At 61.1% G+C, this 25,407-nt stretch overlaps 3 protein-coding genes across 5 annotated transcripts; 2 read left to right on the forward strand and 1 right to left on the reverse strand.

Annotated features, from left to right (window-relative positions):
- Positions 1-782: 782 nt before the first annotated feature.
- Positions 783-11,272, reverse strand: SLC12A9 (solute carrier family 12 member 9). The gene is made up of 13 exons (XM_054166512.1): positions 11,057-11,272; positions 8,769-8,903; positions 8,460-8,597; positions 7,933-8,232; positions 7,600-7,707; positions 7,376-7,487; positions 7,129-7,286; positions 6,785-6,867; positions 6,355-6,479; positions 4,843-5,035; positions 4,498-4,672; positions 3,563-3,709; positions 783-3,154 (listed from the first exon to the last, which is right to left on the reverse strand). Exons 1-13 carry the CDS (start codon positions 11,229-11,231, stop codon positions 2,319-2,321), a joined length of 2,685 nt encoding a protein of 894 aa, XP_054022487.1. The 5' UTR covers positions 11,232-11,272; the 3' UTR covers positions 783-2,318.
- A 2,314-nt stretch (positions 11,273-13,586) lies between these two features.
- On the forward strand, positions 13,587-20,438 carry PRSS56 (serine protease 56). 3 transcript variants are annotated; one of them, XM_054166795.1, is made up of 17 exons: positions 13,587-13,761; positions 14,545-14,706; positions 15,308-15,505; positions 16,005-16,058; positions 16,384-16,573; positions 16,677-16,785; positions 16,856-17,015; positions 17,172-17,314; positions 17,439-17,598; positions 17,709-17,897; positions 18,006-18,167; positions 18,316-18,379; positions 18,655-18,817; positions 19,196-19,340; positions 19,458-19,544; positions 19,814-19,920; positions 20,052-20,287. In XM_054166795.1, exons 1-17 carry the CDS (start codon positions 13,611-13,613, stop codon positions 20,223-20,225), a joined length of 2,418 nt encoding a protein of 805 aa, XP_054022770.1. In that variant the 5' UTR covers positions 13,587-13,610; the 3' UTR covers positions 20,226-20,287. The 3 variants fall into 3 exon arrangements, with proteins under 3 accessions (XP_054022770.1, XP_054022768.1, XP_054022769.1); XM_054166793.1 differs by having other exon boundaries at positions 19,814-20,438; XM_054166794.1 differs by lacking the exon at positions 16,384-16,573 and having other exon boundaries at positions 16,677-17,015; positions 19,814-20,438.
- A 792-nt stretch (positions 20,439-21,230) lies between these two features.
- On the forward strand, positions 21,231-25,205 carry CHRND (cholinergic receptor nicotinic delta subunit). Its single transcript, XM_054166797.1, has 12 exons — positions 21,231-21,319; positions 21,959-22,104; positions 22,255-22,299; positions 22,392-22,501; positions 22,612-22,767; positions 23,003-23,118; positions 23,360-23,560; positions 23,881-23,992; positions 24,115-24,229; positions 24,459-24,698; positions 24,782-24,865; positions 24,949-25,205. Exons 1-12 carry the CDS (start codon positions 21,268-21,270, stop codon positions 25,129-25,131), a joined length of 1,560 nt encoding a protein of 519 aa, XP_054022772.1. The 5' UTR covers positions 21,231-21,267; the 3' UTR covers positions 25,132-25,205.
- Positions 25,206-25,407: the final 202 nt, after the last annotated feature.

Raw genomic sequence — 25,407 nt, forward strand, 5'->3', positions numbered from 1 at the left:
GCTTAGCAGCAGTGCCCGGGGGTGCTGGGCACACGCGTGTGCCAGTTTGCACACCCAGTATTCACACACACCCCCCGTTCTGAGCCCTGTGTGCACTTCAGTGCACTGTGCATCGGGGTAGGCATATATAGACCCCAAGGTATGTGCACATGCAGGCACCCCTTGTGCACCCCGCACAGCAACACCCCCCCCCGTACACACACACACTCTCCTAAGCCATGCCTATTTCCCTTAACACATGTACACACACACACCTGTGCATACACTCCCCTCCTCAGGTTTTGGAAGGGTGTTCCCCCTCCCATTTTATCTCCCCCCCAGACCCCAACACAAGATGCAGGGCACGCAGGGCACGCAGCTACTCAAAGGTGTGCAAAGCCACCACTTCAGAGGTTTCCGCCCTCCCCTTCCCCCCCATGCACCCCTCTTCCCCCCAGCATTGCCCACCCTCGGGGAAACTGAGGCACAGAGGCAGGAGGTAGCTGGGTGCTCTCCCCACCGCCTGGAGAAGATGCAGGGCGTGTGTCTGTTTGTCTGTATGTTAAGAGGGAGAAAGAAATGCTGTTTGTGTAGGTGTGCACTGCGTGGGCGCTGTGCTGGAGCTGCTGCGCCAGAGCTGCCGTTGGCACCATGTGTGCCGCATGGGCACAGCTGGGTGTGCACATGTGTGCCCATGCCAGCCCCCTGCTTGCCACCGCAGCGCATGCGACAGTGGCTACAGGGGCGTCAGCATCACCTGCGCGACGCTGGGTGCAGCCTGCTGTCCTCCTGCCTGTCCAAGGGGTGATGAATGGTGTTGGGCTGTGCCCCTGTAGTGCTGTGCCCTGGGGAGGTCCCATAGAGCCCCAGCCATGGGTCCTCAGCTGCAGTGGAGCTGGTGCTTGGCATGGCCAAGGTTAACTCTGCTGGAGCCCGGCGGCACGATGCGGGGAAGCTTTAATTTAATGAAGTGTGAGGCTTTTTATGGGCTTTTAATTACGTGGTGATAATTAACATTATAGGCCGCTGGGTCCCGCTGGTGCCCGGCTGGCCTGTGCCAGCTCCTCTCTGTTTGTAAATAAATGCTGCGGGCCACACGGTGCCTACCCCGGGGCACCTACCTCCCACAGTGGGGAAGCAAAGCCAGCCCCAGCCCTCAGCACACATGCCAGGGTGAGGATTTGGCCAGAAATCTGGGCACAACACACTACAAAATGTGGGGAGCAAAGGGGTTCTCCCCCTTTCCCCTCTGCAAGTAACACCCAGCCACCCCCTAGCTGAGCAGAGCTGCCAGTTGGCAGTGCCAGACTTGGAGAGATCAGGTACAGGCAGCACTGCCACACTTGTGCCCCTCACTGGAGCAGCCCCTCCTCCTTGAGCCAGGGCTAATAAGAAGTGATCCATCAGGCAGCAGCCAGGCATCCTACCCCCCTGCCAGGCACCCGATGGATTTATCACCCAGCACCTATGCAATTTCCTGCCCTCTTCTAATCAATCAGGAGGAGACAGAGGGCAGTGCCAGCTCCCCTATGCAGGTCATGATGGCTGTAGGGAGATGGCAATGCCCCATGAGACAGGTCCCAGAGGAAGGTCAGCACCCCTCCCTGAATCATTTTCCCCCTCCCTATCCAAACCCAGGGCTCAGACCCCATAGAGGGGTGTGTGTGCACAGATTAAAGCATGTGGGTGCCCCCCCACCCTGTAGCACCTGGAGCACTAAGCAGGATGTGGGGTGCCATACTCCACAGCCACTAGGGCCAGCACCCAGCTCCTCACCCCCAGCCTCATATAAGGAACTCAGGCATCCAAGCTCCCCTCCCCCACCCCTTCCCATTTAATTTTTCCTAATGAAAGGCAGGGAAGATGGCGGGGAGCTGGGGCACCAAGGTCGAGGCTGCCTTTAATCAATCCCTGCTGCTGGCTGGGAGCCCAGAGGAGCTGGCGGAGGAGCAGCTGGGGGCAGCAGGAGGAGGAAAGCACAAGGAGGGTGGGTGCTGGGTGCAAATAAGGGGCTCCCAGCAGCCATCTGGGTCTCTCACTGCTTGACACACCCTGGGATCCCGCTATTCCCCACCACTACCACAAAGAAAAGGCACCATGAATGCAGTGTGCTGCCTGGCCAGTGCCAGGGCTGTGCCTGGATCCTGCCAGGACAGCTTTAATCCTCTGCAGGAGACACCCCTCAAAAACCAACCCACCCACCTCTCAGTGTGGGGCACCACCACCTCCCTGCCTGCTGAGGTGGGGGACACCGAGGCTGGGGACACCCCCAGGCTCAGGCTGCTGAAGGCACTGGGTGAAGGAGGGTGCAGGGAGCCAAGGGGAAACCGGGGGATGCCCTACAGCTGTGTGCTGGTGACAGCACTCACCCCGTGCACCAGCACAGTGGGGCCCAGCCCACGGGTGAGCAGCTCCAGCTGGTGCAGGTAGAGAGGATAGAGGCTGGTATCAGCTGGTGGCCGCGGCAGGTAGAGGAAGCGCACGGCCGGCGCGGGGCTCTGCTCCAGGACAAGTCTGTTAGCGGCACAGACGTACTCATCTGACACTTGGGTGGTGTTGGCGGGGAAGTTCACCGTCCCGTCCTCCTCCTCTCCCGCAGGCGCCGGCCCCCCCGGGGGGCCCCGGGGGGTTTGCCAGTGCAGACGAGTGACGGCGTCCCATGGCACCAACTGTATCTGGGCCTGAATGCGCAAGTCCTTGAGGAGCTGCCGGAGCTTCTCCTCCTGGGCGTGAGGCATGGCACCTGCCTCCACGCAGAGGAAGAGGCGCAGGCGGGCGCGGCGCCAGGCCCGCGCCATGTTCAGGACGCAGGCCGTCTGCAGCAGGAAGAGGCTGCAGGTGTCGGCGTAGCGGGCGCTGTCGGGCCGCAGCAGGTTGACAGGCCAGACGTGGATGGTGGGGGGGGGGCTGGCCGCCCGCCGCAGCTCCCAGGCCTTGTCCAGGCTCTCCAGCTGCCGGGCCAGCAAGACGTTGCGAAGCATCTTCAGAGCATCGGCCACGATGCCCACGTACTCCCGGGGCGACAGCAGTTTGGGGGCGGTGGGTGCCCGCACCGGGGGGAAGCTCAGGGGGACCTCCTCGCGGGCACTGGTGAAGGCAGGGTGCCGAGCTAGACCGTCCTGTGGTGCCTCATCGTCATAGAAGCCCAGCACCAAGGTGTTGGGACGCATCCCGCCTGCCAGAGAGACCATGGCAGCCCCCTGAGCAGAGCTGGAGGGCCCTACCAGTCCTCCTGGCACTGCAGGTGTCAACAAGCCCTACCTTGGCTTTACCATTGCTCACCCTGGTGATTCCAGACCCCTCAGATGCCCAAGAACAAACTTGGCTCTGGCATAGCCCATCCAACTCCTTTCCAAGCTCCAGCTTGGCGCTGGCACTGCTTCTATCAGGTGCTTCCAACCCTTTGGTGTTGCCCATCCAGGTTATCTTCAAGCCATACAATGCTGACACCACCGACACCACCAAGTTCCAGCTTGGCTTTGGCATCACCCATCTATCTGCATCTGAACCCCTTGGCACACTTCTCATCCTGCATGGTCAGGAGGGTGGACCCTCACCTGCACCCAGCCCAGGAGCCACTCACCAAGGCCAGAGGTGAAGAGGAGCTGTCGGACACCGTGCCGCACCGAGGGCGCAAGGGTGAGGCTGATGAAGGCCTTGACATTCAGTTTGTCCACCAAGCTCAGCCATGAGTCCTGCTGGGGCTGCAGTGGGTCCGAGGGCAGCATGTCTGGGGTGGGGAGTCAAAAGCAGCATCAGGGGGTCAGGTACCCCATGCCAGGGGCTCACCCTGGTGTCCCCACAGCACAGCACACCACCATCCTGCCCCCAAACCAGTGCCACCCCCTGTGCACACCCCAGCACCCATGAGATGGGGAAGGTGGAAGCAGGTGTTTCCAGCCAGAGATGTAAAATTACACATAAATATACAAAAAATATCCAGGCGGTCCCATCCCCCCTCCCCAGTTTCAGGCCATTAGTCACCACGGCAACGGCGGCGGGGGGGAAGGCGGGGAGCAGAGCCCATGCATCCGCCGCGGTGGGGACAGGGATGGCCACAAAGCAGGACAGGGAGCAGGCATCTGCACGCCACCACACATCGAAGGGCAACAGCCTGAAGCAGGTGGACACACAGGCATGAGGTGAGGATGGACACAGGCACACACATGCGCAAGGCTCTCTTGTGCCCACGCGTGTGCTGGGTGCGCACGGGCTCCGACCTGTGCCATGGGACAGTGCTGCACAGGGGGCCAGAAGAGCCTGGGTGGCATCGGCCAGCTGCACACACCAGCACCAACATGTGCAGGAGCCCCACGTGCATATGTAGGGACAAACACTCAAGCACACGCGTGTGCAAGCTTGAGGCACACATGTGCAGAGAAGGCACAAGACAGACACAAGCCACCTAAGTCCCACACAGCAAGTAAAGCCTAAGTGTGCCTCAAATGGTGACATTCCCTTGCTGTGCCCATACTGCCCAGTCAGGACCTGAAGTCCAGAAACAGTGCAGATCCTCACCCAAGTCCTGCAGCTCAACGTGGCCCAAGACATAGAGGCCACTCTTCTTGAGGTCATTGACAAAGTCAATGAGGCGGGCACTGCCCCGAGGGTTCTGCACCATCAGCAGCATCTGCGGGCGCCAGAACTTGACATGGTCCTTCCGTACATCCAGCATCAGCAGGTACTTCCGCACCTGGAGGGAGTGAGCGCAGCAGGTGAGGAATTTTTCTTCCTTCAACAAACCACCTATAGGGATGCCACTAAGAAGACACACTGCCTTGGGCAGAGCTGCCACAGGGACACCCCCCTGGGGATGCCAGCCCTCCACCCCACAAGGGGACAGCCACGGAGGACAGCACTCACCTGGTGGAAGATGAGGGCCTGGCTGATGTAGCCCCAAGTGCTGCTCGGTGAGAGGTAGTGGAGGGCAAGGAGGAGTATGAGGAGGAAGCCCAGGCTTGCTGAGGCTGACACAGGGCTGATGAGGAACATCATGACACAGCAGCCTGCGATGCCCAGCAGACATGTGTGCCAGGTGAAGTACCGGAAGGTGGGCCTGGAGAGAAAGGGATACCTGCTACCGCGTGGTTCCCACACCAGCTGCAGGACAGGCATGAAAAAGGACACCCGTGCCAAGATGTCACACCAGCAACGCCCCCCGAACCCCACTGTGCCAGTCAAGAGCATGTTGGGAACCCCAGATACCTGCAAGACAGGGAACAGAGGGAAGTTGGCACCTCCCTGGGCACTGGGCAGCCGCTTGCTGGCAGCCCCTGTCAAAGAGGGGCAACGATGTTTACAGGGCTGGCACTGCCCTGGCACACCCAGAGGGCCAGGCAGTGTTGGGCAGTGTGTGGCAGCGCTGGCAGCTGCAGTGCCCAATCAGCCTGGCACAGGGAGGCGGAGGCGGGTAGGCGGGAAGCTGTTATTTTCTCTAATTGTTGTTTTTGCTGAAAGGTAATTAAAATCCTTTTCCGCTGGGCTTGACAAAGACCTCGGTGTGAGAAGGGGATGGGCACCTCCAGATGTGGGGTGAGTGAGGGAATCGTGAGGAGCCTCCCCCCAGGCACTGATCCTGCCCCATCCATGCCCAGTCAAGGGAGCAGCAAGATGGGGGCAAAACCCAGACTGGCACAGGCATCAGCTTTCCCTTGGGAACAGGGCTGTTGCACAGCACCCTCGTGACACTACCATCCAGCCCTTGTCAGACATTGCCTTATGTCCCACTTTGGGGGACTCTCCCAGCTTTGGAGTCACAGCACCCTGCATTGAGGGCAGTGGGCATTGCCCAGGAAGGGGATCAGGCTCCCTGCAGCTGACCTGCCATCCCCCTTCCCCCTTAAATTTGGGCAGTCCTGCCAGACCAGTCCCATGACAGGGTAGCCCATGTCCCAGACTAGGGCTGCCTGCCACACACGTTCCTCATTCCTGGAAGATCTTTTCTGCTCCCCCCACCTAGGATCCCTCTCCCTCCCCTTTCTCCGTTAGTTTAATTAGCACTAATGGAAAGTGGGCTCCATCACTGCCTGGCAAGCTGCCCGGGGGATGCCGGGCGGGCGCAGGCTATGAATTACCTCTGTAAAGCTTAAGGGGAGGGGGTGGGTGGTACCCTGGGTTTATCTCTACCCGCTCAGCAAAGCGGTGCCATGACACAGGGACTGTGCCAAGTCAGTGCCACACTGGGACCTGTCCCCTTCTCCCTTCCCAGGGATGGAAGTGTATTTGCGCCCATTAATGCCCAGAAGGGTGCTCAGCATCTCTGCCCCACAAGGGGCAGTGGGTACACACGGGTGGCAGCAGAACTGCAGACAGATGGATAGACAAGGGTCTGCCCAGCACCTTGGAGCAGCCTCCCTCCACTATGCTCATTGGTACCTGAAGTTTGGGGCCGATGCCCACTCCAGTGCCAGGCAAGCCAGGTTGACAGTGGCATAAACAAGCAGGAAGAAGGTGGTCACAACCCCTGCGATGGTGTTGAGCTTCCCAGAGAAAAGCACTAGCTGCAGAGAGAAGAGGGGAGCACAGGGTAAATGCACCCCCCTGGGATGGCTCCCCCAGCACATGCCCAAGCCATCCCTGCCCAGCCTGGGGCACACCACAGGCAGGAATGCCTGCCCCTTGCTGAAATTTATCCTTCCTTCATGGGCTCAGGCAGGGAAGTACACAGTTGCAGGACATCTAGGCAGGAGGCCTGAGGGAGATACCCATGGGCAGGGGGACATGCCAAGTTCCATAACACCCAGCACAGGTGCCAACCCACTTTCACCCAGTGAGGCTAGGAAAGGAGCATGACCAGCAAACTCACCTGCACCACCAACCAGGAGAGGATCACTGCCATCACTGGATTCCCACTGGCAGATGTCTTCTTGGCCAGTGACAGTGCCCGGCCTGTGGGCAGAAAGGGGAGGTTGGCCTGGGACACTCCAGTGGACACCCACAAGCCTGGCCACCAGCCAGGAGTCCTGTCCCCACCTTGGGTGCTGGGGTGGAGGCAAACACCAGGGCACACAGGTGATCCAAATGGGCACACACCAAGGCACAAAGTATCACCCACACACAGAGGGGGTTCCTTGGTGCCAAGGCTGGTACTTGGTAAGGATAACCTGCCAAGTGGGCTCCAGTGGGTGCCAGTGCACTCTAGGCACTCACCAAACAGATCATCCCGGGCTAGGGCGTAGAGGATGCGAGATGCCCCAATGAGGTTGCTCATGGCCGCAGAGAGGGTGGCAGCATAGATGCCCACAGTGACCAGGGGTGGGAAGATACTGATGTCACGCAAGAAGCCGTAGTCTTTCTGCAGGAGGGTCCTGGAGCGGGATACACACACATTGGCACCTACCTTGGCTCAGGTCATCAAGCACACTGATGGCCCTGGCAATGGGATTGGGTGCCATACCTGTCACAGGTGGCACACATGAGGAAAGCCAACAGGTTGTAGACAAGGTAGGTGAAGAGTACAGCAGAGATGGTGCCCCGTGGGATGGAATAGCTTGGGTGCTTCAGGTCCCCTGTGAGCAGGAGCAGGCAGAATTAGGGCCCCCAGGCAAAGCACCACTCTGTTCTCCCACAGCCTCAGCTCCCACAACTTGTGCCACCTAGCCCAGCACCCCCTGTCCATACCTGACATGTTGGAGCCTGCCATGATGCCCGTGCAGCCATTGAACATCACTGCAAAAACAGAGCTGAAGCTCATCATCTGCCCGGTAGTGTAGTCCACATCGTACCCACCTGCAGCACACGCAGACACAGGCTGTGATGGGCTGCCTGGGGTGCCATATCCCCACCATATATCCTTTCCTCTATGTCCCCATACACAAACCACAGGACAAACTACCCCAAAGCACTTGCTTTGTGCCCACAAGCTCCCCTCACCCTCCAGTGAGCCCCTGCCAGGGTGGAGGCACCAGTGTCATGAGGGGTATGGCAGGCAGGGTGGGGAGAGCGTCTCCTCACCCCCCAGGTTGGCTCGCAGGGTGGCAAGGGAGAAGCCAGTGAAGCTGCCATTCCTTGTCTCAGAGCCATTGGAGTTGGGCAGGAAGATGGCCACCTCGATGGGCCGTGTCGCAAAGAAGCTGATGAGGATGGTGCCCAGAACGCCTGCGACGATGAGAAAGATGAGGAAGGTGGCCTTGGCGTAGATGGAGGCACCCACGAGGCATACAAGGAGGCAGAGGGCCAACAGGACAGTGCCGTAGAGCAGCTCATACCAGTAGCTCTGGGGCAGGACATGGACGCCTGTGCCTGCTTTTTGCCCTGGGCAGAGACAACACAGGATCAGTGGGGTTCAGAGTGGGCATCACCAGAAGCTGAGAGCCACTGGCATTGTGCCAGGCATGACAAGCATCAACTCACTAGGCAGAGGGTTGGGTAAGCTGTGCTGGCTGCATCAGCAATAGTGCTTGGCACACCTGGCAGGGTGCTAGGGCTGCTTGGGTAAGGGAGAACTGCTGTCCCCTGCCACAACACATGAGATCACTCACCAGGGGGGATCCCAAAGCTGTCCACTACTGCTTCCACCAGCCCCAGCACATAGAGGGCACTGCCACACACGTTGGCTAGAAAAAACATGATCCCAATGCTGCCCCCAAACTCCGGGCCCAGGGCACGGCTGATCATATCTTGCTTGAGTCAAGGAAAGATGTCAGCAGCCCAAACCACCATTGAGGGGCCCCACTCCTTCCTCCCAGGACAAGGTGGACCCAGCCCCTGTGTGGCACCCCAAGGTCACTGGGTGGTCACCCGATTTTCGCCCACTTGCCCTGCACCAGCAGCACCACAGCAAAGGATACAGTAGGCTCCTCCAGCATCTAGTGCTCCATTGGTGGCAATGGCACACACAGACAGCACTGTCATGCCGATGATGAAGTATGCCACCACAAACATGATCAGGGCTTGGTACAACCCGGCATGGCCCACCACAAACCCTGGCAAGGACAGGCAAAAGGTCAATATGCCCTTTAGCTGGGCATGGACCAGTCCCAGGAGAGGGTCCTTAGGCACAGCCATTGCCCAGAGTTCACCTCACTAAGTCACGTGGGCTGCTTCCATCCCCATGCCCACAGCTCCTCTCAGACATGCTGCCACCGTGTTCCCTGCCAGGGTGGGGATGTCCCCACCCTGGGGTGCTGCTCCCTCTCACCTGCAGCAGCACCCAGTACTCCTGTGACCCCTGCCTTAGGGCATCTCCATCCTCCTGCTATGCTCGCATCAGGCTTGGGCACACCCTGAGCACAGGCGGTTTAGAAGGCACACCCACAAAGCAATCAAACAGGGCAGGGGGCTCTGCTGCCTACCCGGCCACAGGGCACTGGGGAGGGGAGCACCAGGACTACCCTCAGCAGGCAGGGGATGCCTTGTAGCCCACCTTGGGCACCAGGAACCGAGGGGCTCACCACAGGGTTTTGCTGGCTGCAAAGCAGGAAGCAAAAGCAGGCCCAGGGCATCCCTGCCAGCTGGGCCACCACTCCCTGTTGTGTGTATGTCTTTGGGGATAGGGCACCCAGAGCTCCCCGCGAGGCCCTGCCGGCGGTATTGAGGCAAGCCCGGCGCTGTGGGCAGGACAGGGCTGCCCGCAGCCGCAAGGAGATACCCATGGCGACCGCAGGCCACAGCCGTGCCCGCTAGCAGCGCGGGGGGTGCTGGGGCACGGCCGGGGCAGTGGTCATCGTGAGGACAGGCTGGGTCCGGGGGCACCTCCGGCAATCCCTGGAAGGCGGGAGGGTGCCCAAATGCCAAAGTGGAGTGCGGGGGGTGGTGGTGGTGAGGGAAGTAAAGGGGTGCCCTGAAAGCAGTGTGGGGAGAAACAGGAGGGGCTGCTCGCCCTGGCGATCCAGCAGGGGTTGGAAGCGGACGAAAAGCAGAGGCTGCAGGGGGAGCCATGGCCCCCGCCACAGTGGGACGGTTCCTCTTCCTAGCAGCTCCCTCCCCCTCCGCCCCGCACTTCCCTTCCAGCTCGGCGGCCCCCCCGCCCTAACACAGCCCCGGTGGGTGGGGGCCGGTGCCCGCCGTGGGGTAGCGCTTAGGGGTCAGAGCCCGTGCGAGGAAGCCAAACAGGAGAGTGAGCAGAGGGTAAGCGAAGGGAAGAGCTGTGGGCATGCTCTTCTCCCCGGGTAGGGAAGGGGTTCATAGCCCACCACGGGCCCTCCGGGCACACAGCCAACTCCCGCCCTTGGCTTTTCGTGGGCGGAAAGTGAAAGAGGAAAAGCCTTCCCTGTTCCCGGACCCGTGCGGGTACTGCCTGCCCCGGGTCGGGCTGGGACATCTCTCACGCAGGGCCTCCCACAGGGCTGCTACTTCCCCCAATCCATGCCCAGCCTGCTCCCCTAATTCTCCCAGGTTGCCTAGTAGCAGGCTCATAACCCAAATTGCACAGGAAGGGGGGACAACAGGGTCCTGCCCTCAGGAAACCATGTAAGATCTGGGAGAGAACTGAGTTGCTGTACTGGGGTGTGGGAGTCTGGTACTGGGGGATGCCTGGGGAGCAGCTGGATCCTAGCACTGAGGACAGGAGGGGAAACAAGGGCAGTGGAATCCCATTTAGGGAAGGCAGCTGGGAAGGCACAGGGATCCTTGCCCCAGGGACACTAGGTCTTCAGACTAAGTTTATGTCCTTCGGGTACAGCAGGAGTTCTGGGGAGACTGGAAGGGTCAGGAGGGGACACACAGCGTAGGACCCCAGCCTGGGGGGAGACTGAGGAGACGCTGGGACTCCAGGATGAGGGTCTCAGGAGAGGCCAACGGTCCCCTGACTGGGGCACACTTCAGTGAAGCACCGGGGACTACAGAGAGGGAAGCTCAGGAGGGCACTGGGAGGACACTGGGGACCCAGACTGAGTGAGCTCGAGGGGAGCACTGGAATGTCAGACTGGGAGGCTGCGGGGAAGTACCGAGAGGGTAAAGGGAGGACACTGGGGTTCAAGACTGGAGGGCTCGGGCTGAGCACTGGTGCTCAGGGCGCAGGGGGGCCTCGGGAGGACAACGGGGCCCCGGGAGGACAAAAGGCCCAAACGGGGGCTACAAGGCAGAGCTGGTGAGCCTCAGGGGCCCGAGGCCGCGAGGAGAGATAGGCGGCACTCACCGAGGCGCAGGAAGAGGACGACACTGAACATGGAGAGCAGCGTGGGCACCACGACGCCCAGGAAGGTGGGCAGCTTTCGGGGGGTGGCTGCGGCGGCAGCTCGGCCCCGCTCCTCCTCGCCCGAGCCGCCGCACAAGCGATACGTGAGCAGCGCACTCCGCTCCGAGCTCGCCATGGCCCCGCACGGTCCCGGCTCCCGCCGGCCCCGATACCCACCCGGCCCCAGCCCCAGCCCCCGCCGCCCCACCCACCGACCCGGGCCCGACCCGCTGAGCCCCGCCCCCGGCCTGACCACACCCAGGCCTCGGGAGGTCCCGCCCCCGAGCCCGCCTGCTGTCCCGCCCTCGGCCCCGAATGTACCTCGGTAATGGTTGCTCCCCTCAGCCCCAGAAGATGTCCCACCCCAACACGCCCACAGCGACCCCCATCCCACGAATCCGCCTGGTCTCTCTGTGTTTCCCTACTTCTGTCACTGGGCACTGACTCCCCCATCCCATACCGAGACTCACGTCATTCGTTCCGGAGCCCCCAAAACAGCCCTCGTGCCCCTATCCCCAGCAGCCAGCGCCCCGATGCCGACCCTGGTACCTCCAAGCTTCCCGCGAACCCCCCCAGGGCTCCCTGTACTGTCCTCCCCGACCCCCTCTGGTGCCCACTCCCCCGCCGGTGCCGGCCGGGCTCTGCTGCCCGCGCCAATTACCGGACAATCGGTGCCCCTGGGGCTGCCTGCCCCGCCTCTCCTCGCCGCCGGGGCTGGGATCTGCCCGGGCCCCGGGGTCCCACTGCCGCGAGCGCCTCGCCAATTAGGTTAATGGGATTGGCACCGGCACCGGGGCCGGGACGTGGGGGACACGGGGGGGCCGGAGCCGAACCTCACACCGGCCTTGGGCACCCGCGGTCCATCGGACGGTTGACCTTCGGGCACGAGTAGGGACATCCATGTGGTCACACCGTGGCGGATAGTGCTGTGTTCGTGTGTCCCCCTCTAACCCCTCCGTCACCCGTGGGACGGGGGCGCAGCGTGCCCCCGCGGTGTCCCCACAGCCGAGGTGGGAGCCCGGCGGGGCCGGAGCTTTCATCTGCGGCGGGCCTGTCGCCGTGCCAGCCGCGGGCAGCGCCGAGCCTTTGATGTGCCACTGAAGCGGCATTGTCCGAGCCCCGCTGGCACCATCGGGGCCAGGGTGGGGGTGGAGAGCGACACGGCCGGGGCTGCGGGCCCTAATGGGGACAAGGATGGTGGCGCAGGCACCCTTCGGCCCCGGTGTGGGGATAGGAACATGGACACTTTAATGGGGACAGTGACCATATTGTGGATACCCACTAAGGAGGAAAAAGATAGGGATACGGGCATCCTCTGTCCCCCAGGGAATATGGGGACACAGGCACCCACCCTTGCTCCTTAACAGGGGCACCACTCGAATGGACACAAGGACTTGGGAACCACTCCACCCTCTAAGAGGGACAGAAATAGGGGCATGGGCACCCCTCGAATCGACATGGAGACTGTCACACCTGTCCCCTAACAGGGACAGAGATGGGGATATGGACACCCCTGTCCTCTAATTGAGACGATTCCTGAATAAACATGGGGACCCAGGCACCCCTGGCTCTAACAGGAACTCCCTGCTCTCCAAAGAGGTGATGGGAATATAGCTGTGCCCTGCCCTGCTGAAGGAGTGAAGGCTGGGCCCAAGTGCACAGGAGGATGGCAGTGGGAGCAGGAGGATGACATGGGCACCCCAAAGGTGTGGGACCAGCGACAATCTGAGCTGCAGGCATTGGAAGTACAGCTGGGCAGGTGAGAGTAGTTCCCCTCATACCTGAGGCCAAACTTGCCCCCTAGTCCCGGGCGTGCTGCTGCCTGCTAAGTGGCGCCACCTGCACCCCCCCGCCCCGGGTATCCTCGCGGAGCACGGCCCCTCCCCTGCAACCCAGTTCTCAGTGTGAACACGGGGTGCTGGGAGGGTCCCCGGACACGGGGTCCCCCGGGACAGCTGCCCGGGGCTACCCGTTCAGCCAGGGTTGTGCTGGCACGGAGAGGAGGGACCATGCATCCCGTGCTCCCCCCAACCTAACAACCCCCGCTTTCCCCGCCTCGGCCGCTCTCGGACCGCTGCCCGCCTTTGATGCCCCAGCGGGTCTCCCACGCCCGGCCCGGGCCCCCCGCGTCCCGCAGCCGCCGGTGCGTTCCCACGCGCCCGCTGTCACCCCCGCCCGGGGCCCGTGGGAGGGAGGGTGGCGAGGCCGGGGCTTGGCGTGAAAATGATCAAGGGCCGCGGGCAGCGCCGGAGCGCAGCGCCCGTCTGATGCTGCCCGCCCGGAGGCCCCGTCGAACAAAGGCGGCATTGAGGCCCCGGCTGGGCCCCCCCCGCGCCCCCCGCCCCGAGCTGGCATCTTGGCGCGACATTAATGAACTCGCCTGTTTGTGCTCCCAACCCCCCCCGGCCCCTCTCTCCTCCCACCTCCCGGGGGGCACCTTATATATCCATCCCTCTTTGCCCGCCTCGGGCATTTCGGGGGTTCCCCCCTGTTGCCCCCCTCTGCCCGCCCGGGGATGGAGCGAGGAGAGAAGAGGACGTGGGTGTCTCTCCTTGGCGTCTGCCTGGTCCCCCCTGTGCTGCTGCCGCTGCTGCCTTTGCTGCATCTGGTTGGGGGGGCCCCTCTGGGCCAGGGGCTGTATCCCATGCCGGCCAGCGTTCTGCAAGGTCAGTGGAGCACGGGGACGGGGGCGTCTTTGAGGGAGGGCTTGGCTGCGAACAGGGTGGCTGTAGGAGCCAGGACTCCAGGGTTTATGCTCAGGAAGTGCAAGCAGGATGCCCAGGTCCCTGGCAAAGGCCCTGTGTCCCTGATGCCTGCACTAGGTGGCAAATGGTGCATGTAGCACTCAGGACATTAGGGTTGCAGGGAATAGTGTGGTTCATGTCCCACAGCCACCAGCACTCCCTCCTGCCCTGGGTTCCTGTGTCAGTCCTGGGGGACCCTCTGCCAGGGCATGGCCAGCTACTGTGTGTGGGTACAGGTGAGCACAGATACAGGCACGCATGGGCATGCGCATACAGGGCACACCCAGGACTGAAGGCACATGGACACACAGACATGGATACATGGACATGCAGACTCTTGCACACAAACCCTGACACGCACAAGTAAGCAGCCAGGCCATGGGCACGGATGTGCACAGAGGTGCACACCCATGGGCATATCTGCCCAGGTTCACACCCTTCTCCATGCTCATGTTTGCATACGTGTGCTCACAGGATCTCCATGTGCAGTAGGCGCACACAGGCCCAGGCAAAGTCTCCTCATGCCATGTACCCACCAGGGAGTGACAGTTACACCTGTCACCCAAGGTAGTGCTAACAAGTGACAGGTAGTACCCAACCTGGCTCCCACCATGGAAATTTTGGGGTACTGAGTGGGCTGAGGGCAAAAGTGGGGGGCAGTGGCGGGGACACCAGGGGTCTGAGTGCCCTGTGTTTGCCTGGCAGCACTGTCGAGCCGGGGAACGCTGGTTCTGGAGGCAGCGCTGAGGAGTGCACTGCTGGCCCTGGAGCAAGCACTGGCAGAGCAGCAGCGGCAGCGAGGGGCCTGTGGGCTCTGTGCCCCCTGCCTCTTCCCCCCATGTGCCAACATCACCCACCACTGCCCACGTAAGTCATGGCCCCTCAGCCTCCACTGCCCCATCCCATTAAGACTCTACTCAAACAGAGCCCATGGTCCCTATTCAAATACCACCTCATGCCCAGGAGACCCTACACAAACATGCCCCTGTGTCTGGAGACTACCCAAGTACTGCTTTGGGTCTCTATCACAAAACCACCCCACCTCCAAGAGACCCTACCAAAATGACACCCCAAGACCCGACCCAACCCAAACAGTATCCCCAGCTTTACCCTGTAGGCCATAGTCTGGGCACAAAACAGTGCCCAGACTCCTCAAACATATCCTAACAGCTAAAGACCCCACCAAAACCCTACCCAGAGATTCTACCCAAGCAGTTCCCATCCTTCCTAGAACCTACCTAAACAACACCTGGAGCCCCATCCAAAACATTGTCCAGTCCCTTGTCTCCTTCCCAGAGATCTCCCCCAAAACATATTCCAAAACCCAGGAGACCCCACAAAAAACATTCCAACACCACAGCCTCATCATACCCCTTTCCCATATGTTCCAAAGTGGATCCTTAGGGTCACCTGAGTTGGGGTGGGCAGGGAGGGCAAAAAGATGCCCACAGTCTTGCTGTCCTTGCAGCACCACCTGTGCCACTCACTGTGCCCCCAAGCTGCCAGGACCTGCTGGAAGCCCAGGCACTGCCTGATCTGCTCCACCGCAACTGGGCACTGAGCCAAGCCTGTGCCCCCTACCAGCAACTATGTCCACCTGAGGTAGCCCAGCACGACTGCACCCCACTCAGTGCTCAGCTCTGCCACCACCGCCTTCAAGAGTGCCGTGAGTGGGCATCCACATCACCCCTGGCTCCTTCCAGAGAGGGGAGAACCCACAGCAACAAATGGGGCATTCCCCAAGAGATGCCTGAGATTGCCTGGAGGGCAGTTAGGACATTGGGGGTGACAGGAGGTGCTGGGTTGGGGTGAGGAGACCAGGGAGCTGTGAGAGGTATGGTAGGATTATGGGGAATTCTGATGGGATAGGGAGATAGAAGAGGATGGAAGAATCTGGGGTGAGATGTGGAGGTTTGGAAGATGGCAGCATTAGGACTGATGGAACAGATTGGGAGGGACAGAGTTTTGAGGGGTGATGGAGAATTTGGGGTGGAAAGGGGGCAGTGGGGAAATGAGGCAAGGGGTGGGAGAGGGGTGCTTGTTCAGGATTATGGGGATCTGGGGGGTGCTGAGTAGAACCAGGGAGAATTAGGGGTAGCAGGGACATGGCGATGACTATGGGGAGGGGGGATGTCCTCACATGTCGTGACAACATGTCCCCGCAGGGATGGGAGCTTCAACCCTGGACCCTGATGTGCCAGCAGAGGTGGTGATGCCAGGTGAGTTGGAGCAGCAGCATCACCCCTCCACCACTGTGGCGGGCAACCCTGGCCCCCCGGCTGCCTGCTGGGCCGGGGGGCAGAGGTTAGCGTCGGCAGCTGTCGGGCCGCAGGGTGCCCCCGGCCTGCCGCCCGCTCGCCTCCGTGAGCACAATGAGGCTTGACAGCGCACCCGGCACAGCCTGACCCCCCGGGGTCACCTGCCACCCCTCCACCCCCCTCCCTCCACCGTGGCCATCCCAGCACTGCTGTGCCCACCTGGAAGAGGGGGCGTCTCAGCAGTGAGGATGCAGGACTCCCCTCTCACCCCACCTTTATTCCCCAGGGAGCTGTGGGCACCGCGGGGTCCCCCAAGCCAACACCACAGCCCCCCAAGGACGGATCATGGGCGGCAGCGTGGCCCCTCGGGGAGCTTGGCCCTGGCTGGTGTCAGTGCGGCTCCATGGGGAGCTGATGTGCGGAGGGGTGCTGGTGGGGCAGTCCTGGGTCCTCACTGCAGCCCACTGCTTTGCTGGGTATGGTGGTGGATACAGTAACGCGGGGACGCTGTCCCTGCAGGAGTGGGGCAAGGGGTGGCACCATTGTTCCCTCTTAATCTGCTACCTCCCACTCCACCAGGAACCAGAATGAGCTGTCGTGGACAGTGGTGGTTGGAGATCACGAGCTCAACAAGCCAGGCCTGGGCAAGAGGGCAGTGCCTGTCCGACGCATCCTGCCTCACCCTAAGGTCAGTGGATGTGGGCACCCACCTGACCTCCCTGTGCAACATCTCTTCAACATCCTTCTGTCTCCTTCAGTTTAACCCCAAGACGTTTCATGGGGACCTGGCATTGCTGGAGCTGGCTCTGCCCCTGGCCTTGTCACCCACTGTCAGCCCGGTGTGCCTGCCCAATGGCCCTACGGAGCCTAGCCCTGGCACCACCTGCTACATTGCTGGCTGGGGGTCTCTCTATGAAGGTAGGTGCCACCACAACACTTACAAGATCTGTTAAGCATCCCCTTCAGTGACTCTGCAGTGCCCAGTGCAAATGCACCATGCCAGGGCAGAGGGATGTAAAACAGAAGGAGGTGCTCTGGTATGGAGGACCCCTTAATGGGTGCCTTGCTCAGCAGAGGGGCCAGCAGCCAACGTGGTGATGGAAGCACGGGTGCCACTGCTCAGCCAGGAGACATGCCGAGGTGCCCTGGGCAGAGACCTGCTCACCAGCACCATGTTCTGTGCTGGATACCTGTCCGGAGGCATCGACTCCTGCCAGGTAACGCTTGGGGCTGGGAGGCTGCCGCAGACAAAACATGGCATGTGGTGCTGGGCATACACCATAGCCTGGCAGCATGGTTGGGGTCCCATCTCCAACCAGTGTGTTGGCATCCCCCATTCAGGGTGACTCAGGGGGCCCACTAGCATGCCAGGACCCCTCCTCGCACCGCTTCGTTCTCTATGGCATCACCTCGTGGGGTGACGGCTGTGGTGAGCGGGGCAAACCCGGTGTCTACACCCGTGTGGCCGCCTTCGTGGACTGGCTCAGCTTCCAGATGGACCGTGAGTGCCACCACCTTTGCCAGTGGGGATGGAGATGCTGAAGGTGCTGTGGGGATACATTGCCCCAGCAGGTGGTTCAGCACCTCATGGCAGCCCTGGTGTTCTTGCAGCTGCTCCTGGCAGCCGGGAGCCGAGCTGCTTCGACCTGCTGGCTCTGGCCCAGCTGCCTGCTGAACAGCAGCCACTGGAGCGTGCTCGTCTCTGCTCCTTCTACAATGGGTCCTGCCGAACTCCCCCAGGTCGGGCCGCTTGTGCTCGCTTAGCTGAGGAGACCTGCCACGCCAGGACTAGACGATGTGGTGAGCCTTGGTGTCATTACGGGGCAAAGGCAGGGGTAGGCACCTCATTTCTGGTGGCATGGGTCCAAGCGCAGTGCCGGGACCGTGACCCTCCTGTTGCACTCACAGAGCTGCACTCCTACGCCCAGACCTTGGTGGATCTCCTGCAGCGGGCTGGGGACTTCATCCGAAATCAGTTCGACTTCTCCTTCCTCACCCGCACCCTGCCCCAGCTCCTGGGCAAGATCTATGGGCATCTCTTCCCCAGACGTGTTCGCAGGAATGCCCCAGGTACCCTCCTGGGCTGGGCCACCCTCTGCCTGCTTGGACTACCATCAGTTCCCCCTATGCCAGTGTCTGGGACACCAGCAGCCTGACCTGGCACTCCCATGGGGCTGCCCTACTGTATGTCCATCCTGTCCCCTTCTTGTGCCCACAGGCCTGGCTGTGGCAGGGAGCCAGCCCAGCCCTACAGCAGAGGCACCCTGGAGACTCCCTACCAAGTAAGGCATGAAGGGCCATGGCGGGGCCAAAGAGTTTGGAAATAAGACATCTGTGGGCACTGACCTGGCTTTTGGGGGGCAGCCTAAAGCATTAGGGTCCTGCTCTTCCTGCAACTAGGGTGCACTCAGAGGGAGATGGACGTGGCCCCTCAGGGTGTCCTGAGCACCCAGGTCCTGCTGGTGGGCACGTCCCCTGTGGTGGTGCGTGAGGTGGCATTGCCCAGAGGATGGGCGCCACCAGGTGCCTGCCTGAGCTTGCTGTGCTGTGCTTGCAGGTGGGGGGCTGGACAGCCACCCCCCTTTGCAGTGCTCTTCAAGGATGTGGGGCCCCAGCTGCAGGACTGGGTAGAAGCACTGAGGACAATGGTGGTGGGCAGCACCTCAGCACCCACTCTGGACAAGAGGCAGCTCTCCAGGGAGATGTGGCTCTTCCTGCAGGTATGTGAGGATGGAGGGGCTAGAGGGAGCCCCTACCCTGCCGGTGACAGTGCCACCAGAGGGGTACTGTCCCCTCCTGACATCTTTTGGGTCCACTGTCCCCTAGGTAGCTACGAAGGTAGCATCACCCCCTCTGTTGGAGGTGGCATCTCACTCACCCCTGCTGAAACCCAGTCCAAACAGGGCTGTGCCAGCTATGGATCTGATTCCACAGCTTAGGATCTGACCCAATACAGTCATAAAAATGTTGTATGTCCCCAGTGACTCACCTAGCACCAGCCCAGCTGTGCCCTGAGTTCTGCCACTGTGCACCTGGTCATGCCCACAAGTGCCAGTGGGTGTCCTACTGCCCACTCTGTCCCCTCTTCCCTTGAGCAGGGCGAGGAGGTGGTGGAGGAACTGGTGGGACAGGGACGAGCCTTCCTCACCCAGCTGCAGTTAGAGCTGGACCTTGGCACCCCTCTTGAAGCCACAGAGTCACGTCGGGCACCTGGAGAGCTGGCAGAGACCCTCAGGCAGAGCTGTGAGTCCAGGGGGGCTGGGGGTGATGGGACAGCAGGAAGTCCATTTGCTGGCTAGCTCTGTACCTGGGCAGTGCCCACCAGCCTCACCCTCACTATGGTTTTCACACTTCTCTCAGTGGCAGGGTCTGCACCAAGGGAGAAACGTGAGCTGGCACCCACAGAGCTGCCAGGTGTGGAAGAGGAGGAGGCAGACACAGGCAGAGGTAAGTGCCTTGCTGCTCCCAGCCTTTGCAGAATGCCACATGCCACCATGGGCACAGTGCCAAGCCTGACCCCGGTCCCCAGGCCTCCTTGTCCTGTGTCAGTGGGACAGCCCTTGGCCATATCCCCCTCCTCAGGAGCCCTCTGCCCCTGCTCCCCCAGCATCCCCTGAACACGGGTCCTCCTCCCTGGGGTGGATGAAACATGACACCCCCACGATTTGTCCCTGATGTCTGCCTCTGTCTGTCTCCTGCCTGTCCTCGGGTTGCAGCCTGCCCTGGCCTCAAGGAGTCGGCAGTGCGGGTGGGAGCGGTGAGGGAGTTGTACGCCTGGGTGCTGCGAGTGCCCGAGGCGGAGCTGGCCATGACCTTCCAGGAGGTGAGTGCTCCACCCGGCTGCCCTGAGCCCCCTACCCTGGCAGCCAGGTGGTGCCACCCCACAGCCCGTAGTCACTGTCCCGCCATGCTCCTGGCTCCCGTGAGACTCACAGCGCTGTCATCTCCCTGCAGATCCTGGTGGACCTGGGCTCCAAAAACGCCAAGGGGCTGTACCGGGCGCAGGTGCGCGCCACGGTGGGCGGCCGCCCCACAGCCTTCACCGGCCTGGTGGGGCTGGAGAGCGACTCCCTGGCCCGCAGCATGCCCGGCCTCGTCGCTCTGGCACTTGAGGCACTCAAAACATAATGGTACCCCTGCAGCACCATGCCAGCGCGGCGGTGGGGCGATGGGGCAGGGATTTCTCATGTCCTTCAAACACCGTTTCCTCCCTAGCTCGAGATCTTCCACCCTTTTGTCCCTCATCATGCCACAGTCTCTTTCTTCCCACCAGCGCTGCCCAGTGCCCCTGGAGCAATTGGTTGATGGCAGGCACCTGGACCTTCTCAGCTGAGGCTTATGACCCCTGGGACCCGACCTTGGCAGCATGGGCTGTTATTTATTTGTACAGAGAAAGGTTTATTTTTCAATAAAGAAGGGCTCTATTTTCCAGTAGCCAGCGAGTGTGACGTGAGTGCTGTGCCACACAGTGATGGTGAGATGGGTGCCAGTTGGAGGACTTCCCATAGAGGATGTAACATCCCACTGCATTCCCTTTCCTGACTTCCCTGTACCCCAAGCTGATGCCCCCAGCCTTGATTCCTGTCACTGGCATTGGCGCTGTGTTCAGCCTGTTACAGACTCCCCAGCTCCGTCCATGAGGGTCAGACACCCCTTCTACCCACTGCAGCACCCATAGAACAGCACCACTGCCCACCTCTGGTGCCACTCCATCAAGGACCCACATGAAACCACCTGCTGGTGAAGGGGCTGAGTATTCCCTGAGGTAGAGGTGAGCCCTGGGCTGGTGCCACCTCTGTTTTGAACACTGGTGGGTATCAACCTGTCCTGCTCAGGAGTCTGCTGCTCCTGAGTAGCATCAATGGGGCTGCTGAGCAGTGGGGAAGGGCCCCTTCTTCCCTGTGCAAAGCAATGCCTGTGCTGTGCTGGGGTGCCCAGAGACAGGGTTGCAGGCTGACACTCGTGGGGCTGGCAAAGCCACCTGTGCCTGCCCATCTCCTTCAGGCACGGGGGTGCTGGAAGGGAGGGGTGGCGACAACTATTTGGTGCTGGCACCCTTCCCCCCAGCACCTGGCACCATCCATCTTCTGCTCCAGCCGGCAGCCGGACATCCGCTCGGCCAGGCCAGGAGGGGAGGCGGCCAGGGCCTGGCAAAGTGAGAGGGCACCTCATGGGGGATCTGCTGGGGCGGCTGGCCCTGCTCGGGGCACTGCTGCTGTCGGGTGAGCGGGGTCCCTGGGGTCTTGGGCACGGGCTTGCCCTGTTGCTGGGGGTTCTGGGCCCCCTTGATGAGTTTGGGGAGGGTGATGGTGGCAGGGTTCAAGCTGGACACAAGTGTCCCCAGGGCTGCATTTTGGATATAGCCTGGCAAAGGCCCATCACTGGGCATCTACACATCTGTCCCGGCTGTGCTATCTGGAGCTGTGTCCCTGCTGCAGTCCTGTGTTTGTCTGTCTGTCTGTGCATGCAGTCCTTGTGTCTGTGTGTTCCTGTGTGCAGTGACACCATGTCTATAGCCATGTGTACCTGTACGTACTGGGTCTGCATCCATCTGTACCTCTGTCCTCCTGTGTGCTCAGTACCACTGTCTGTACCCAAGTGTCCCATGTACCTGTGTGTTCTGGGTCTGTACGTGTGTGTACCTTTGTGCTCGTGCCCACATCCTTGTCCCACATGTGCCCACATGCCCCTGCATGTCCATCATACCCATGTGTTTTGTGCCCATGCCCTTGTGCAGCACAAATCTGCAGTGTCCTGGTCTGCTCCCATCCTTACATTATCCTGCCAGTCATCCCTGAGGGGTGGCACTGGGCCCAGGAAACCCCAAGCCCCCTCCAGTTTGCCTGACCCCACACTCCCAGGTGGGGTCTGTGTGAACCAGGAGGAGCGGCTCATCCACTACCTCTTTGAGGAGAGAGGCTATGACAAGGAGGTGCGCCCTGTCGTCTCCACCGACGAGGTCGTGGATGTCTACTTGGCACTCACTCTCTCCAACCTCATCTCACTGGTGAGCCCCAGGGGACAGTGCCCACCCTGGGTGAAGGAACCCTGAGGCCACTGTCCCAAACCCTGGCTAGTGAAGGTTGGGGTTCCTGGGCTGGAAGGGCAGCTGCTGGGTATGGCCCAGGCATCTCACTGCCCCACACTGCCGTTGCAGAAAGAGGTGGATGAGACGCTCACAACCAACGTGTGGCTCGAGCATGTGAGTAAGGACAGCGTGCCAGTGTGTCTGAGGCGAGGGCAGCAGTGTGGCCCAGCATGGTGAGAGGGTGACCTAGGGGTCCTCGCCTCCAGGGCTGGACTGATTACCGCCTGCAGTGGAACAAGTCTGAGTTTGGGGACATCGAGGTGCTCCGCCTGCCCCCAGACATGATATGGCTGCCTGAGATAGTCCTGGAGAACAAGTGAGCCGTGCCTCAGTTTCCTCCCCCAGCCTCCCTGAGCTGTGCCCGGTGTGTGTGCAGGGTTTGCCCTGCCCCAGACACACCACAGCCTCAGCTCTCTCCCGGTGCAGCAACGATGGACTTTTTGAGATCGCCTACTACTGCAACGTCCTCATCTACAACACCGGCTCTGTCTACTGGCTGCCCCCTGCCATCTTCCGCAGCACCTGTCCCATCAACGTCGAATTCTTCCCCTTCGACTGGCAAAACTGCACCCTCAAATTCAGGTGCAGGGGGGCTGGCTGGCACAGGGCAGGGGCAGGCAGCAGGGTGGGTGACTTGGCCCCCTGTAGTGCCTGCTGCTGCCAGCATCTTCCCTCCCATTGGGGTACAGCAAGGTGGGAATTTTGCAGGTGACTTGGTGGCCCAAGTCCATCACACTGGAGGTTGGGGTGGGTGGGTGGTGGGAATCAAGAAGAAGGTCCAGCCTCTCACCACCTGTTCCCTCCTGCCATGGGTCAGCTCTCTGGCTTACAATGCTCTAGAGATCAACATGCACTTAAAGGAAGACAGTGACCCAGATACAGGCAGGAATTACCCAGTGGAGTGGATCATCATTGACCCTGAAGGCTTCACAGGTAATGCTTGTGCTCTCTGCCATGTTCTGTGACAGCGGGACACCCTGCATGGGGCTTGGAGCAGCCTGGCGTTGAGGTACCCTGCCATGGGCATACATGAGTACCTGGGGCTTTGGCACTCTGGCACCCATCCCATCAGGCTTCCCACACCCAAGATGAGCAGACTGGAGCTGGTGGGTCTGGTAAGGATGGGCATGGCAGGGGTCCCTCATGCCATGCTCTGTCCTATGTGCCCTGACAGAGAATGGGGAATGGGAAATCATCCACCGCCCAGCCCGCAAGAACATCCACCCTGACAACCCCCCCGAGGGCAGCGAGCACCAGGACATCACCTTCTACCTCATTATCAAGCGCAAGCCACTCTTCTATGTCATCAACATTGTCACACCCTGCATCCTCATCGCCTTCATGGTCATCCTCGTCTTCTACCTGCCCGCTGACAGTGAGTGAGCCCTGCAGCACCTGCATCTGGCATGAGGTTCACACCATGGGGCACTTCTGTGTCCCAGACCTGCGCCAGGCCCTGGGACAGCCCAATGCCCAGCGCAGGGACATACTGCTACTGGGACACCCCCATTGTCCCAGCCAGGCATTCTGGGCACAGGCACACTGGGGCACAGGATATCCTGTGTGGGACCCCGGGGTACACTCATAACAGAAAACCCCACATGGGACAGTGTCTGGTGAGACACTAGAAGGACAACCCCAGCACTGGGAAGGGAATCTGGAGCAGGGTTTGTCCTGAACTCACCTGCTCTCCAGGTGGTGAGAAGATGACCCTGGTGATCTCAGTGCTCCTGGCCCAGTCTGTCTTCCTCCTGCTCATCTCCCAGCGCCTGCCTGCCACCTCTCTTGCCGTTCCCCTCATTGGAAAGTGAGTCCTGGGCACCACTGGGTGCAGCGGGGACATTGAGGGGTCCCTGCAGTGCCAGGGGGCAGCTCTGTCTTTGCCCAGCCCCTGTGGCAACATCAGTCCCAGATCCATGCCCTCCACAGGTACCTGCTTTTCATCATGGTGCTGGTGACAGCTGTGGTGATAATCTGTGTCGTGGTCCTCAACTTCCATTTCCGCACCCCCAGCACCCATATAATGTCTGACTGGGTCAAAGAGGTGAGCGAGGTGCTGTGCTGGGGTGGGTGAGATGGTGGGAACAGGGATGGCACCATACCCCACAGAGGGCATGGAACAGTGGGACCGCATAGCCCTGGCATGCTGTTTGGGTATTCCATCTGTGCTACTCCAAGGAGCTGCACACCTAAGTTGGGGGCAGAAGGTAGGGACAAAGTGGTGGTGTACCAGGGAGGCGGCCGAAGGCCTGACACCTTCTCCCGTGCTCCAGGTCTTCCTGGAGAGCTTGCCTCGGCTGCTGCACATGTCACAACCGGCTGAGAGCCCATCGGGTGTCCCATGCATTCGGCGCTGCAGCTCGGCTGGCTACATCGCCAAGGCAGAGGAGTACTTCAGCGTCAAGTCCCGCAGCGAGCTGATGTTCGAGAAGCAGTCAGAGCGGCACGGGCTGGCCAGCCGAGTCACCCCTGCCCGTGAGCCGCAGCCCCTCGGCAGACACACGGCAAAGGGGGTCTGGGGACCGCAGCCCTTTGGAGCCTGTCTCACCCATCCCCCTTGCCCCCAGGTTTGACACCACTGGATGCGGGTGAGGAGCAGCTCTACGAGCACATAAAGCCAGTCGTTGATGGTGCCAATTTCATCATCAAGCACATGCGGGAGGAAAACAGCTACAACGAGGTGGGGGTCACAGGCAAGGAGGCACAAGGCTCTCCCTGTGCCCGCTGTGTTGCCCACTGTACAGCTTCTGGGTCCCTTCCCAGGAGAAGGACAACTGGAACCGTGTGGCCCGGACCCTGGACCGCCTCTGCTTCTTCTTTGTTACCCCCACGCTGGTGCTGGCAACCCTCTGGATCTTCCTGATGGGCATCTACAACCACCCGCCACCACTGCCCTTTGCAGGAGACCCCTACGACTACCAGGAGGAGAACAAGCGCTTTGTCTAGGGCGGTGGGGGGGGTCCCGTGTGCCACCCCCTGCTCACCTGCCTTGAATTGGGAAAATAAAGCTGGGTTTCTTGCTGGGGGTGCTGAGCTGGTGGCTGCTCTTGCTGTCTCTCCTGGGTACAAGGCCCACGCTGAGTGCTGGGCACGTGCTGGGAGGATGATGACCTTCCAGGGAAGGAGTGCTGTTGGGTGTCCTGAGTACAGTGGTCCTTGGTTGTGGTTGGAACCGGTGTTTCCCAGAGGGGAGGTGGTGCTACCAGCCCTGCTACCCCTGTT

Source organism: Dryobates pubescens, chromosome 13 (assembly GCF_014839835.1).
Source record: "Dryobates pubescens isolate bDryPub1 chromosome 13, bDryPub1.pri, whole genome shotgun sequence".
NCBI lineage: Eukaryota > Metazoa > Chordata > Aves > Piciformes > Picidae > Dryobates > Dryobates pubescens.

Excerpts from the sequence above, each read along its gene's own strand:
- SLC12A9 (XM_054166512.1), bottom strand. The coding sequence starts at position 11,231 with ATGGCGAGCTCGGAGCGGAGTGCGCTGCTCACGTATCGCTTGTGCGGC. Across the intron at positions 6,480-6,784 it reads TCTCCTGGTTGGTGGTGCAG|CTAGTGCTTTTCTCTGGGAA; the intron begins GTGAGTTTGCTG and ends TTCTCTCTGCAG. Across the intron at positions 3,155-3,562 it reads CCTCTTCACCTCTGGCCTTG|GCGGGATGCGTCCCAACACC; the intron begins GTGAGTGGCTCC and ends TCTCTCTGGCAG.
- PRSS56 (XM_054166793.1), top strand. The coding sequence starts at position 13,611 with ATGGAGCGAGGAGAGAAGAGGACGTGGGTGTCTCTCCTTGGCGTCTGC. Across the intron at positions 13,762-14,544 it reads GCCGGCCAGCGTTCTGCAAG|CACTGTCGAGCCGGGGAACG; the intron begins GTCAGTGGAGCA and ends TTTGCCTGGCAG. Across the intron at positions 14,707-15,307 it reads CATCACCCACCACTGCCCAC|CACCACCTGTGCCACTCACT; the intron begins GTAAGTCATGGC and ends CTGTCCTTGCAG.
- CHRND (XM_054166797.1), top strand. The coding sequence starts at position 21,268 with ATGGGGGATCTGCTGGGGCGGCTGGCCCTGCTCGGGGCACTGCTGCTG. Across the intron at positions 22,300-22,391 it reads CCAACGTGTGGCTCGAGCAT|GGCTGGACTGATTACCGCCT; the intron begins GTGAGTAAGGAC and ends CCTCGCCTCCAG. Across the intron at positions 24,699-24,781 it reads GCAGACACACGGCAAAGGGG|CAGCTCTACGAGCACATAAA; the intron begins GTCTGGGGACCG and ends GCGGGTGAGGAG.